The 13,353-nt window shown below is 55.8% G+C and overlaps 1 protein-coding gene and 1 non-coding gene across 3 annotated transcripts in view; both read left to right on the plus strand.

Annotated features, from left to right (window-relative positions):
- Positions 1-13,353, plus strand: part of TNPO2 (transportin 2) — a 30,484-nt gene that overhangs the window by 12,763 nt on the left and 4,368 nt on the right. For both annotated transcript variants that reach the window (XM_067560487.1, XM_067560488.1), the window contains exons 11-24: positions 2,410-2,578; positions 2,665-2,817; positions 3,605-3,830; positions 4,628-4,799; positions 5,491-5,577; positions 5,891-5,998; positions 6,429-6,587; positions 6,680-6,767; positions 7,407-7,505; positions 8,178-8,273; positions 8,990-9,065; positions 10,881-10,980; positions 11,751-11,825; positions 12,672-12,802. In XM_067560487.1, coding sequence (XP_067416588.1) covers positions 2,410-2,578; positions 2,665-2,817; positions 3,605-3,830; positions 4,628-4,799; positions 5,491-5,577; positions 5,891-5,998; positions 6,429-6,587; positions 6,680-6,767; positions 7,407-7,505; positions 8,178-8,273; positions 8,990-9,065; positions 10,881-10,980; positions 11,751-11,825; positions 12,672-12,779 — 1,716 coding nt within the window. In that variant the 3' untranslated portion in view covers positions 12,780-12,802. The remainder of the gene's footprint in view (positions 1-2,409; positions 2,579-2,664; positions 2,818-3,604; positions 3,831-4,627; positions 4,800-5,490; positions 5,578-5,890; positions 5,999-6,428; positions 6,588-6,679; positions 6,768-7,406; positions 7,506-8,177; positions 8,274-8,989; positions 9,066-10,880; positions 10,981-11,750; positions 11,826-12,671; positions 12,803-13,353) is intronic.
- LOC137161422 (small nucleolar RNA SNORD41) lies at positions 830-900 on the plus strand. Its single transcript, XR_010922066.1, has one exon. It is a non-coding gene; the product is annotated as a small nucleolar RNA SNORD41 (small nucleolar RNA).

Consider the following 13,353-nt stretch of genomic DNA (forward strand, 5'->3'; position numbering starts at 1 on the left):
TGCAGGGCTGCATTCAGCATTAATGAATTAATTGAGGCTGAAAGCTCCTTAGGCACGGACCGTCTTTTTGATCTGTTTGAGCCAGCACATTGGGGTCCTACAATAACACACCTACAAAATAATGTGCAGTGCCCAGCGCAGTGGAATCCTGGCCATGGCTGGGGCTCCCTAGGCATTACCACAATACATATACTACTACTGCCTTAATCTTCGTTACTGGACGCTGTGGCTGTCGGGCAGCCTGAGTGCAGCTAGTTGCCATGTCTCAATCCGCTTCTGGGACTCGCATCATATCACCCCCGCCCTTGGCAGTTAGCCCCCTCTTGGGGCACAATGAGGTGGGTGTTATGAAAGAAGCGGGGTTTGTTTTGCCCTCCCTGGGCAGAGGGCTTCTGTCTCCAGGACTGTCCCATCCAGGGCTGCGTTACACATGCTCATTGAAAGGGTAGCTGTGGAGGCCTCTGTGGATTGCTAGCAGGGAAGCTCTGTTTTATAGGCTTCTTTCTAGAGGGAGGATGGGCTAGTAGTTAAGGTGCTGTACTGGGATTTGGGAGACCCGGGTTCAAGTCTCAGCTCTGCTACAGACTCCCTGTTGTGACCTTGGGCCTGTCGCTTAATTTCTGTGCACCTCGGTTCCCCCATCTGTGCAGTGGGGATAGTGTGAAAGCTTATTTGGGGCAGTTACTGTTTGTCTGTGCAGCACCTGGCACGATGGGGCCTTGATCTTGGGGCACTACCGTATTATGCCTAATAAGGAAGCAGATCTCTAGCAATATTGTCAGTCATAGGGTAAGGTGAGGAAGAGGGAGAGGTTCCAGTTCATGACCTCCTGGAAGTGATGATGTATAGTTTCCAACCTGATGCGAGTGATGGGTGTTGTATTCATACTGTCTGATCCAAGGAGGTGTGACCAGGAGCGGCTATGAAAGGGGATCTAAAATAGGAGCATGTTAGATACAGGAGTCGCCTTAGCTGGGGCCAGGTGTCTCTTATTGCCACAAGACCTCTGCAAAACGGTGCATGTGACAGCCCAGAGACTTGATCCTACAGCCCCTCACATCTAGCGGAGGTTAGCACAAGGAACTGGGACTCAGGAGAGCTGGAATCGATTCCTAGTTCTGCCACTGGCGTGCTGGGTGACCTTGGGCAAGTCCCCTGCCTTCTCTGTGCCTCCGTTTCCCCATTGTAAAATGGGGATAATGATACTGACCTTTGTCAAATGCTTTGAGATTTACCGCTGAGACGTGCTAGGTGTTGGCGTGAAGATCGCTGAGCTCTCTGCTTCCTACCGGTGGGGCAGAGGGTGCCTTCCTGGGTGGGTGCCAACACCTTCCCAGTAGAGTGAGGGGATTTGACGCAAGCTGAGTACGCAGCGCGGATGCATGTGCCCCGAGGGCCTGAGCAGCGTGTTGTGAAGGATGCGGGTGAATTTCAAAGGCACAGAGGGCAAGCGAGGACCCACGGCCCCCTGAAAATTTCCCCGTAGCGTTTACAGAGACCGCGGTGCAAGCCATGCAGTGAAGGCATATGTGAATTCCCAGCTGGCTGTAGATTAAGGGTATAGCTACGCTGTAGCTGGGCATGTCATTTCCAGCTCGGGGGGGTGGACACGCACTAGCATGCATGTTGTCTTGGTAGTGTGAGCAGCAGAGCGGGCTAGCTGAGCCTATACCCCGGGTCTCAGACAGCTGCTGCCTCTCTGCTGCTATTCGCAGTGCCCCAGCTAGATCAGAGCTGTAGCGTACCGCGTGGGGCACAGGGGACGCTGGCCCCCCCAGTGCCCCGCACCCTCTGCGCGTTGCCGGCCCAGCACCCCTACCCGGGAGGTGAGCCGCCCCATCCGAGCCAGCACCGGGCTGCGGGGCTGGAGCAGTGGCCAGTCCTTCACGATGGGTGGGGGGCACAGGAGACTGACCCCTTCCCCTACGCGTTGTGAAGGGCCAGCCCAGCCCGCCTTTCTCCCCCAGGCCGTGGGGGGTGAGGCCAGCCATATCCGAGCCAGCGCCGGGCTGTGGGGTGGAGTGGGAGAGGCAGGTGCTGCGCAGCGGGTAAGTGTGTGTGTGGGGGGGGGGTGGGAGCAGAGCCACGTCTGCATTTGTGGCCCCCCCTCCCGCAGGTACGGCTTTCCCCTCCTGCTCTGGTGTGGGACACAAACGCAGGTTTGGCCCCCGGGCACTGGAGACCCACAGCACGCCACTGACGGGTGCTTCTCTCCAGGCTGGAAATTGCAGCTCCAGCTGCCATGTAGCCGTACCAGCAGATGCCCAGCGGTAGCCATTGGCATCTGACTGTGGTTCTCCTTCAAGGGAAAGGGCAGCAGGTCCCTAGAGGCGGCTCTCTGGAGCAGCCCGTGCTGTGAACTGTCTTAGGGTTGTCAGGCATAGCCTAACCCCCACCCTCTCGCCCCAGGGCGACGTGGAAGAGGATGAGGCCATCCCAGACAGCGAGCAGGACATCAAGCCCCGCTTCCACAAGTCGCGCACCGTCACCCTGCAGCACGAGGAGGACCGGACGCAGGACGACGAGGACGGGGAGGATGAGGACGATGATGACGACACGCTGTCGGACTGGAACCTGAGTAGGTTGGGGAGGGGCCGGGCTCGCGGCGGGATCTGGTTTGGGTCGAGCGTTGTCGATGTGACTTAATGTGTCTCCCCGCCCCAGGGAAGTGTTCAGCCGCGGCCCTGGACGTCCTGGCCAACGTGTTCCGGGACGAGCTCCTTCCCCATCTCCTCCCGCTGCTCAAGGGGCTGCTCTTCCACCCCGAGTGGGTCGTCAAAGAGTCCGGGATTCTGGTCCTGGGGGCCATTGCCGAAGGTAAGTGCTGTGCAGGGGGGCTGCAGCAACGATTCACGGCCACCAAGGAACCTGCGGGGGCCATTCGGTGCTTGGTGATGGGGAGGCAACAGTAACAGACCTAGAGTGCAGTGCTCTACGGGGTGGGAGGGGGGGAATTCCCACTGGAATTCAGTAGCCTGATTGTGCAACGACATAGAAACTGCCAGGCCCATTTAGCTCAGGATCCCATCTCTGGCTGACCAGCACCAGATGCCTTGGAGGAAGGTGTCAGAGCCATGCAGTAGCAGGTGTGGTGTAATCTGTCCCCCATGAAGGTCCCCTGATTATCAGATGGGTTTAAACCCTGAAGCACGAGGCTTTATGTCCTTCCAGTGCTGTGTGAGCGCTGTGTTCTGACTCTGGGATCTTGCTAGGTTCTTGGCTTCGGTGGTATCCTGTGGCAGTGAGTTCCAGAGGTCTCTGTTGTTTGTTCTGAACCTGGCCTGCAACCCTCTGTGTGCTCAGGTCCATTGGCATGGGTATTCCTTCCCACACACCCCTGCCACCACTGCCATCAGGAACAGGCCTGCAGACACCCCTTATTCCCACCGCTCCGGCACTGGGGCGGGGATGGGGGGGTGGAAGATTTTGGCACGGCCCTTGCTGAAGGTTGCTGAGCCCTGGTTTAGGGGGAGGCTCAGCAATACCTAGGAGCATCACTGGAGGGTCCATGCCTAGGCTGAACAGTCCAATAGAAGGCTAGAGGGGGAGGGGAAACCCCGCTGCTCTCATCATCTGGGCTCTGAGCCAAAGACCCTCTCTTCAGGCTGCATGCAAGGCATGGTGCCCTATCTCCCGGAGCTCATCCCGCACCTGATCCAGTGCCTCTCGGACAAGAAGGCCCTGGTGCGCTCCATCGCCTGCTGGACCCTCAGCCGCTACGCCCACTGGGTGGTGAGCCAGCCTCCGGACATGCACCTCAAGCCGCTGATGACGGAGCTGCTCAAACGCATCCTCGACAGCAACAAGAGGGTGCAGGAGGCAGCGTGCAGGTACCTGGGGGCACGGGGCAGTGTCGGGGGCATGGGAATCGAAGCAGCGGCAAACTATCGCCGAGGGGTCTCCCCATGCTAAAGATAGGGGCCTGGGGTCTGATTTCCCCTTCCACAGCTGCAGTCGCCAGCTTTAATCCTGAATCGGGCCCCTTTCCCGATGCGCTGAGATGTCAGGTAGCCGGAGGCCACACAAGCCACTGTTCTTAATCAGCATCTTTAGTCACCCTGGCTACGAGCTGGGGCTAGCATCAGCTTCCCAGTACCAGCCACTGGAGCCTGTATCGCCACTAGAGCGGGTAAACTGGGGAGAACTTTAAAGAGCCGTCATCAGCTCTAATGGAAACGTCCTCTCCAAGGTCCGCAGGCTGCCTAGGCTGGTCCTGGATGTGAGGCACGGTTGTTGCCCAAGCTGGATCCTCCCTCCCACGATACATTTCTCTGGACGTGATGAGGAACTTGAAGTTTGATCTTAACCGTGACTGACTGTGTTCATACTGTCTGATCCGGAGAATTACCGTGGGGTGGGGGAGTGGCGGGACGGTGCTTCTGGTCAAAGCCAGTAGCTGGGATGGCTCCTCATCGTAGGCGGAGCCAGCTCAGGATGGCTTGAATGAGCTGCTCTGTGGGTTGTTTTATTCAAGAGGGAAAACAAAGTGGATTTCATCTGCTCTTTGAGCTGGATTTACCTGGCTGCCCTCTGCTGAGTTTGCCCTGGCTTCGCGTTCACTTCCTGGGACTCTTCAGGTTCTCTTGGTTTGGGTTAAGGCTTCTTGTTCATTTCCTCCCCATCCCAGCGCTTTTGCAACCCTGGAAGAGGAGGCCTGCACAGAGCTGGTCCCATACCTCAGCTTCATCCTGGACACCCTGGTGTTCGCCTTTGGGAAGTACCAGCACAAGAACCTGCTGATCCTGTACGATGCGATTGGCACCCTCGCTGATTCCGTGGGACATCACCTAAACCAGCCGGTATGTGTCTCCTACACCTTCTGTTCGACTGTGATGCCAGGGGTACCGGTGCTAGCATTCACCCCCCAACGCTCCATTGTCCCCTGCCTTCCCCCACACAGCGTGACAGCAGTAAAGCTCCTTGGAAGCTTTCCCCTGATATCTGACCCCTCCACGCCTTGCCTTTATAAACTTGCTGCTTTTGAGGGGATAGCAGTTAACATGGGTGGAGTCAGTCCCTGATGGAGATGGCTGCACGGCCAGCAACTGTCGTGGCTGCATTACCAGGTTCCCTTGGTGCCCTCTCCATGCAGCTCCCAATCCCAGAACGATGATGAAGGGAGAAAATACAAGACATTCGAATCCTGAAACAAAGTGTTGACTCTTTTCTCTTTCTGAGAGTTCTGGGCTGAGCCTAGATTGCTGGAGAGAGGGATGGTGCAGTAGTCAGGGCGCCAATCTGGTGGAGTGTGGGGACCTGGGTTCAATTCCCACCTCTGCCACAGACTCCCTGTGAGACCTTGGGCAAGTCACTTAGCCCCTCTGTGCCTCAGTCCCCAACTATAAAATGGGGACAAGAACACTGCCCTTAAGACTGCAGTGTATTCGGATAGGATGGTGGGGGGGAATATATAAAAGTACCCAAGCTAACCTGTAGCGTAACCCCCATCAGCAGATAACACTGGTCTCTTTTCCTGCCTCCTTCCCGTAGGAGTACATCCAGAAGCTGATGCCCCCTCTGATCCAGAAGTGGAATGAACTGAAGGATGAGGACAAGGACCTCTTCCCTCTGTTAGAAGTGAGTGACTGTGAGAAACGGGTTCCAGAGAGCATGCCAGGAGACACTTTTGTGTCTCATGGTCTCCCATCTTCAGCACCAGCTGACACCTAAGGCTCTGGAGAAGAATCGGGGGATGGGGGGGTGTCAGATTTCCATCATGCCAGTTGTACTGGGGTGGCTTAGGCTGTGTGTGAGCTTGGATGGGGGAGGCTAAAACCCGGCGAGACGTGAATTGGAACAGATCTGTGTGAGATCGGGATAAAACGGGGGGCTGGGTCTGACGGACCCTTCTGAATGGACTCTCTAAGAGACGCCGTGTGTCTGTCTCCAGTGCTTGTCGTCTGTAGCAACCGCTCTCCAGAGTGGCTTCCTTCCATACTGTGAACCCGTCTACCAGCGCTGCGTGACTCTGGTGCAGAAAACGCTTGCTCAGGCCATGGTAAGTGCTGGAATCCTTGCTGCGGGCGAGACCGGAAACTCGGGCTTATCGTCCTTCGTCTTGCCCTGGTGCCTGGAAGCATCAGGTGCAAATGGGGGGCCCCCATTGCTGAGAGCTGTCAGGACGCCTAGTAAGAGACTGAGCCTGCCCCAAAGAAGGTACGATCGAAATAGATGAGACAAAGGAAGCATCGTTCTCCCCAGTTTACAGATGGGAGAACTGAGACCCAGAGAGGGGGAGGGAGGTGCTCAGGGTCCCCCCAGCTGGTTGTCAGCACTGCTGGGAATTGAGCCTGGGTCTCTTGAGTCCTGATCCAGTGTCTTAGCTACAAGCACAGCCCTCCCCTCCAGAGCACATAGGGCTGGGGGTGGGGAAAGCGGGGCTGTGTATTTCCCTTTGGCAAAATGCCTTTAACCTCTCTCCCGATCAGATGTACAATCAGCAACCAGACCAGTACGAAGCCCCTGACAAGGACTTCATGATCGTGGCCCTGGATCTGCTGAGCGGCTTGGCCGAGGGCTTAGGGTGCCATGTGGAGCAGCTGGTGGCCAGAAGCAACATCATGACGCTGCTCTTCCAGTGCATGCAGGTGAGTCGTGTCTGGACCCAGGGTTAACAGCTACCTCCCTGGGGCGGCTGGCTCACGCCCTGTCTCTAACCTCTTGCTGTTGCTCCATGCAGGACACCATGCCGGAGGTTCGGCAGAGCTCCTTCGCCCTCTTGGGAGACCTCACCAAAGCCTGCTTCATGCATGTCAAGCCCTGCATCGGTGGGTCCTGGCGGCGAGCCCTCATTTTGCTGCCATCGTCACGTGGGCCCTTTTGCCTCTGGAAGTGATGGAGAAGCTGGGAGAACGGGAGTTCTTGCTATGACCGTCCCAGTATTCATACTGTCTGATCCCAAGGGCATGGCAGAGAGGGACAGGCCAGCCTTGTGGTTAGGGGGTGAGGCTGGGACATGGGAGAGGCTAGGTTCAATCCCAGCTCTGCCCCAGGTTTCCTGCGTGATTTCGGGCAAGTCATTAAATATGTTGCGGGCCTCAGTTTCCCCACCTGTAAAATGGGGGTGGTGTTCCTTTCCTTTGTCCAGCCTGCGAGCTCTTGGGGGCAGGAACCGTCTCGCTCTGTATTTGGGCAGCTCCTGGCACCATGGGGCCCCGATCTCAGCTAGTACTACATGGAGGAAGAACTGACTCGTCTGTAGGCCCCTTCATACGGTGCTGGTCCTGAAAAGAGCCAGCGATGCCATGAAGCCAACCGAGGACTTTGCTGTTGATTTTACCCGGAAAGTGCCCCAGTACTGCAGCGCTGGGTGGGCAGAGGGGAGGTATAACACTTTAGGTGGCTCATGTCCCGCCTGCAGAATCCACAGCATTAACCCAGTGTCCTTCCTCTTCCTCTCTGCTCAGCTGAGTTCATGCCCATCCTGGGTACCAACTTGAACCCAGAATTTATCTCGGTGTGCAATAACGCGACCTGGGCCATCGGGGAGATCTGCATGCAGATGGGTAAGCTGCCAAGAGCCGGGCACTGGCATCTGCTGCTCTCACACTCCCACGCCAGGGCTGTTGGGGATGTCCAGACTCTGTCCTGCCCTGCCAATGAAAGGGCAGTGTGCCAACACTGAGCCTCAGGCCACAAAGCCGCAGAGGGGTGGCGAGTTGAACCGCTGTCTAGTGCGTTGGCTGGGTTAGATTGTATTGATCTTGTTGAGTGTGGGGTGCTGGTGGGAGCGGCATTTTGCAGCTTGCTTTCAATACAGTAACCCCTGGCATTTGGTGCTAGCCCGATCCCCTCACCACAGCGATGTGGAGATCCCACCTCTTGCAATGGGACAGTGGCTCTGGCTTTGTGTGTACATTCTGCGGGGGAGGAAAGGGGCTGGGAGTCAGGACTCCTGGGCTCTGTCCCCAGCTTTGGGAGAGGAGTGGGGTCTAGTGCTTAGGTCAGGACTCTCCTGGGTTCTATTCCTGGTTCTGCCATTCGTTGAGCTTGGACAGTTCCTTATCTGTGCCTCAGTTTCCCCATCTGAAGTGGCGCTAATCCTGATCCGCCTCGTGGGAGGGGCTGTGAATGAATACGAATTCACTGAGATCTGCCTTAAGCAGGGCTGATGTAGGGGGGAGGCTTAATGAACCAAGTCAGAGATGGGGACCTGACAGAACTCTCCTTCTGGGCAGGAGCGGAAATGCAGCCATACGTCCAGATGGTCCTGAACAACCTCGTGGAGATTATCAACCGGCCAAACACACCCAAAACGCTGCTGGAGAACACAGGTGAGTTTTGGGTCCTCGGCACGTCACCCCCTTCCTCTGGCTCCGCACACGTAGGAGGGTCGCGGTGATTGGACTGGATCCTGCTATTGGATCCTGCTCCCAAGAGCAGAACTGGCTTGAACTCTAGTGGGAACAAGGCCTGGCCAGGGAGACGCTGATTTGCCGTTGGCTGGGGAGATGCATTTAAATGGGAATAAATCAGGGGGGATGGAGGAGCTGCTATCCCCACAGCCATCCTTAAATGATGGGGTAGGGCTGCTGGCCTGTCTCCCAGCCCAGAATCACACCCCAGCACCTGTTCTTAACAGCTGGGCCCTGGGCCTTATGGGGGTAGATCACCCTTTGACGGGTGGTTTCCCTGCAGTACGGACCGTAAGCCTGGTGAAAGAAGCCAGTCCACAGCCAAAATCTACATGTACAGCCCTGACAGCAGCAGGGCAAACTTCACCAGTTCCTGCCTCCGGGCATCAGCTCCGCCCTGGAGGGCATCCACAGCCCAAGACGGGAGTTGGGTCTTTGGCCTGTCCTGTCCAGTCCTGTACCAGAGAAATGAGGCAGCTTGTTGTGGGATCACGCAAGGTGGATGTTTCTGCCCTGGGGAACTGGGCCAATGTTACCAGGTGGCCTGCATCAGCTCACTGTTGGTCTTGGCCAGATCTGAACTGGCCACCCCAGACTCGCTGCTCAGCTCCATGGTGGGATTGTTTCTCTTCCAGCCATCACCATCGGACGCCTGGGTTACGTTTGCCCTCAGGAGGTCGCGCCAATGCTGCAGCAGTTTATCAGACCCTGGTTAGTGACACTGCAGTGGGATGGGGGGAGAGAGCGTTCGGCAGAGAACTGTTCACTGAGTGGTTCATGGCTGCTGCCTGCCTGGTGGGGAGAGTTGGGGGGGTCTGTTCCAGGTCATAGTGACAGGCAAATGCAGCATGGCCCAAGGGACAGCTTGGCAAAAAGCTTCCAGTGATCCAGGCTCTTCTGCTGAGCCGTTTGCAGCAGTGCATCATGGGATCCTAACACCCCAGTCCCTTATTTCCCAGGGCAGTTGCTGGGAGCAGAGTGTTTTAGGTAACTTCCCTAGGAGGCAGTGCATGTGGGAAGGCTGGGTGAACTGGGGCAGCACTCCTGCCTTTCTACACTTGAAACATAGACAGCGGCAGTTCAGTTCAGGGCCTGAGTTAAGGACCCTGCTCTGCCACGGACGTCCTGTGACCTTGGATGAGTCTGCCTCAGTTTCCCCATCTGTAAAATGAGAAGACTAGCACGGCCCTGTCTCAGTTGTGAGGATAAACGTGACTTGTGAGATGCTCAGATACTATAGCAACAGAGGCCAGGAAATAGCCTGATGAAGCAGTTGACTTATCCAGACCTGGGTCAGCTGTGTGTGTGACACTTCACAGACGGCAGGTTATTGCCTGACCGTGTCTTTCATTGTGGACAGAGCTTCACCCTCCATCTTCTCGGGGGGAGGGTTTTTTCTGCCAGTCTTTAGAAATAACTTGGGTCCCATCCCCACCCCGTAGCCTCCTGGGCTATCGGTTTGTCCCTCTGTGCTCCGTTAACTCTGGTGGTCTTGCCTGGCCTCTCCTAGGATTGGCTGCTCTTGCCATGCCGGGAGGTCTGAGTCGGGATGGGTTCTAACTGAACTGGCATGTACCAGAGCAAGCTTCCGTCCTGGGAGACCTCCCCAGCAGACATGTCCATTTTTCTGCCAGAGTGGGGGACTAAACTAGTCCCGTGAGCAAAGGGAATACAAACGTGTTTCCATAAACAAAGGCCAGGAACGCTAGCAGCAGAGTCCTTCACTAGGGAGCCTGCAGCTCAGATTTCTCTGGAGATAAGTTTGCCTCCCTCATCTCCAGTGCAGCACGGGTTACGTTTAATGGAGACTCTTTGCTTATCTCCACCCACCCCCAGTTGGGATCTTACAGAAGTTTACAGTGGGACTTGGACTCCAACGAGCTCAGTGTCCTGTTTAAAAGTAACCCCCCAGCCACATCCCCAGGTAGATTTTGAATCCGTTAACGCTGCCGTGTTCTGCCATCAAGCTTGACAAGGGTGCTTGGTGTAACTGTGTGAAGGGTAGCTCAGACCGGGCCCCAGCAGGTGGGAAGCCAAGTATAGCACAGAGCCTGGTTCCCGTGACCCAGGGAAAAAAGCCCCAAGTTACTGCAGTATCTGAAGCCTCAGATGAGAATCTGAGACAGGACGGAGGCGGGATGGCCCGTGGAGAGGATACTGTACTGGGCGTATGGAGACCTGGGCCCTAATCCCAACTCTGCCATCAAGCGTGGGGGAAATTACTTTTTGCACTCGGTTTGTCAAGCATCTAAGGACAGAAGGATGAGAAGCGAATGCTGGCATTGGGGGAAAAGGGGGAGGTTGTGTCTGCACCAGGGATCCCCATGTGCTAATTCTACTAGTACTAGGAAGTAACTTAGCTCTGGTTCTTGGCCTTGACTGGGCTCATCTACCTAGCCATGGGGATTGCTGGATGCGAAGCTGTTCAGTCTAATTTCCCACCTCCCTACGCTCTGCCCAGACCCGTCTGGCAGGACGTCCTGCCTTCCGGGATTGATCGGTGGGGGGGTCTGCTCTGGCTTCCAGGTGTACGTCTCTCAGGAATATAAGAGATAACGAAGAGAAGGACTCTGCCTTCCGCGGCATCTGTATGATGATTGGGGTGAATCCTGGTGGAGTCGTACAGGTAACGGCGCTTCCACCAGCCCCTCCACAGCATTCCCTAGGGCTGCGTGATTGCCGGAGTAGCTGACTGAACCTCTCTCAACACGGCGCCCTCATACCAGGCTGGAAAGGGAACCGTCTGCATTGAATCCAGGAGTGGATGCTTGACACAGTCACCCACCCTGCCCCCCTTAGCATGTTGCCCCCTAGAGCTGCATTGGGGTTAGCACTGACGGAAGGAAGAGTGCCCTTCCCAAGCCACTCGCCCCCTCCCTGCAGCAGCCTGGGATTTGCCTTGTTCAGCCCTGGCTCTGCTTTGCTTGTGATATTGGACGGGTCCCCAAGGCAGCGTCGCGTCACGCCATAAACCCAGGCTGGGCAGGGTTTAATCTAGTGGGGAAAGGCGTAAGGAGAGCCAGTGGTTGGAAGCTCAAACTAGAAAAATTCAGACTAGAAGTAGGGGTAATTTTTTAGCATTAGGGGTAACTTACCTAGGGGCGTGGTGGATTTTCCATCGTTCAGATCAAGGCCGGTATTACAGTGGAGGTGGTTCTGCTCTCGTGGAGCAGCACTTCGAAAAGAGTCTGCCTAAAAAATTTGGCTGTATCTTATCCAGCAGCTCTGGTCTTGCCACAGGAATTGCTGTGGGAGGTTCTCTAGTCCTAGCCTGTGTTCTGCAGGAAGTCAGACTAGATGTAAAGGTTCCGTCTGGCCTTAAAATTGGTCTCTCTCGCTTCATGCTGAGCTGGGCTCTGTATCGGCTCTTTTCCAAGCACCTTTATCCTGTTCCAGGACTTTATTTTCTTCTGTGATGCTGTTGCTTCGTGGGTGAGCCCTAAGGATGACTTGAGGGACATGTTTTATAAGGTAAGTCCTGCGTTGGGGGGGGCAGGGGGTGTCGAAAGGTGCCTCACACAGCTGCAGTCCTAGTTCAGTTATGGATCAGCTGCACAGACTAAGCCGTGGCAAGAGGGAGGCACTTCTTGAGTTGGTCTCCAAGCTTTCAAGTGAGGAGGGGCTTCATTGTCCTCCCAAGCAGGGGAGTTGATGGGGGTGATCTCTAGCCCCATCTATTGCTCACTGACTGAGAGGGAGCACGCTCCCATAGCTAGGGGAGGGGTCAGGACTCCTGGGTTCTTTTCATCGCTTCATATGGGGAATGGGGCCCTTCAGCTCTCTGTGCCGCTTTCCCCATCTATAAGCTCGGGTAGCCCATCTGCTGCAAGGTGCTGCTGAGGCGTCGGGTATATAAAGCGCTCAGAGAGCACACCGCCATCCTGTCTTGGTGGCGCCTGCAGGCGGTAAGCATTGTTAAACACTCGGACGGGCTTCGGTGCCTTATGAAGCACATTAAAGCGCAGCTGTCATCAGGCGGCCTTGAAGCTCAGTGCCATAAGCGTTGGCTGGATTGCTGTTTGGGATCACAGTATGGATCCCTGCAGCTCTTGGGTTAGTTGCTGCTGATGGCAGCGCTGGCCCTGTCTGCAGCTCCAAAGTCGTAGAAGAGAATCCACCACTTCCCTCTGCTACTGTGGAGCGAACCCTGCAGTGCATGAAGAGTGGGTGCGGCAGCTTCTCTTGTTCTCACTGCCTTTTGCTGACCTAGAGTTCACAGTAATAGGGCTGTAGGCATGGCCACTCGCCTGGATTTCCACCTCCCCTCCCACACACACGCTTGTGCAGTCACATCTCCCTGCTCTTCTTCGCCCTCAGATTCTTCATGGCTTCAAAGACCAAGTTGGCGAGGAGAACTGGCAACAGTTCTCGGAGCAGTTCCCTCCTTTGCTGAAGGAGAGGCTAGCTGCGTTCTACGGGGTCTAAGCAACGCAGAGAAACCGTACTAGGTGAGTTTGGACAAAGGGGACCCTGGCCAGTTCTGATGGATCAGCCAGTGTGGTGGAGTTGGGCATAGATGTTTAGCTCCCATTCTCATGGGGCTAAAACCACTCATTGCCCCCCCCCCGCCCCACGTTCTTCTGGCAAATGGGGTTCAAGTGGTAACATGGTGAGAAGTTGATGGAGAGACAAAGTGGAAAGGCAGGGTGGTGAAGTGGCTGGAGCGTAGGGCTGGGAGCCGGTACTCGTGTCCTGTGACCTTGGACAAGTCACTTCCTCTCTGTACCTCAGTTTCTCCCTCTGTAGTGGAAGCGAGATGTCCCCCCTCTTGGGAGTGGGGGTGGAGCTTGAAGCACATTCATAAATCAGGTTAAGATCCTTGGGTGAAATGTCAGTTTCTGGTTGTAAGAAAAGCATAACTGGTGAAAAGTAAACCAGATGTTTAGTGTCAGGGAAGTGTGGCGAGGCAGTGTCGCCTGATGGCTAGAGTTGCAGAATGGGAGTCAGGATTCCTGCTTCAGTTTCCACACGGTAAAATGAGGACAGTGCCTCAATCTTC

This window comes from Emydura macquarii, unplaced genomic scaffold (genome assembly GCF_026122565.2).
Source record: "Emydura macquarii macquarii isolate MOO-44397 ecotype Brisbane River unplaced genomic scaffold, CSIRO-AGI_Emac_v2 contig_2292, whole genome shotgun sequence".
NCBI lineage: Eukaryota > Metazoa > Chordata > Testudines > Chelidae > Emydura > Emydura macquarii.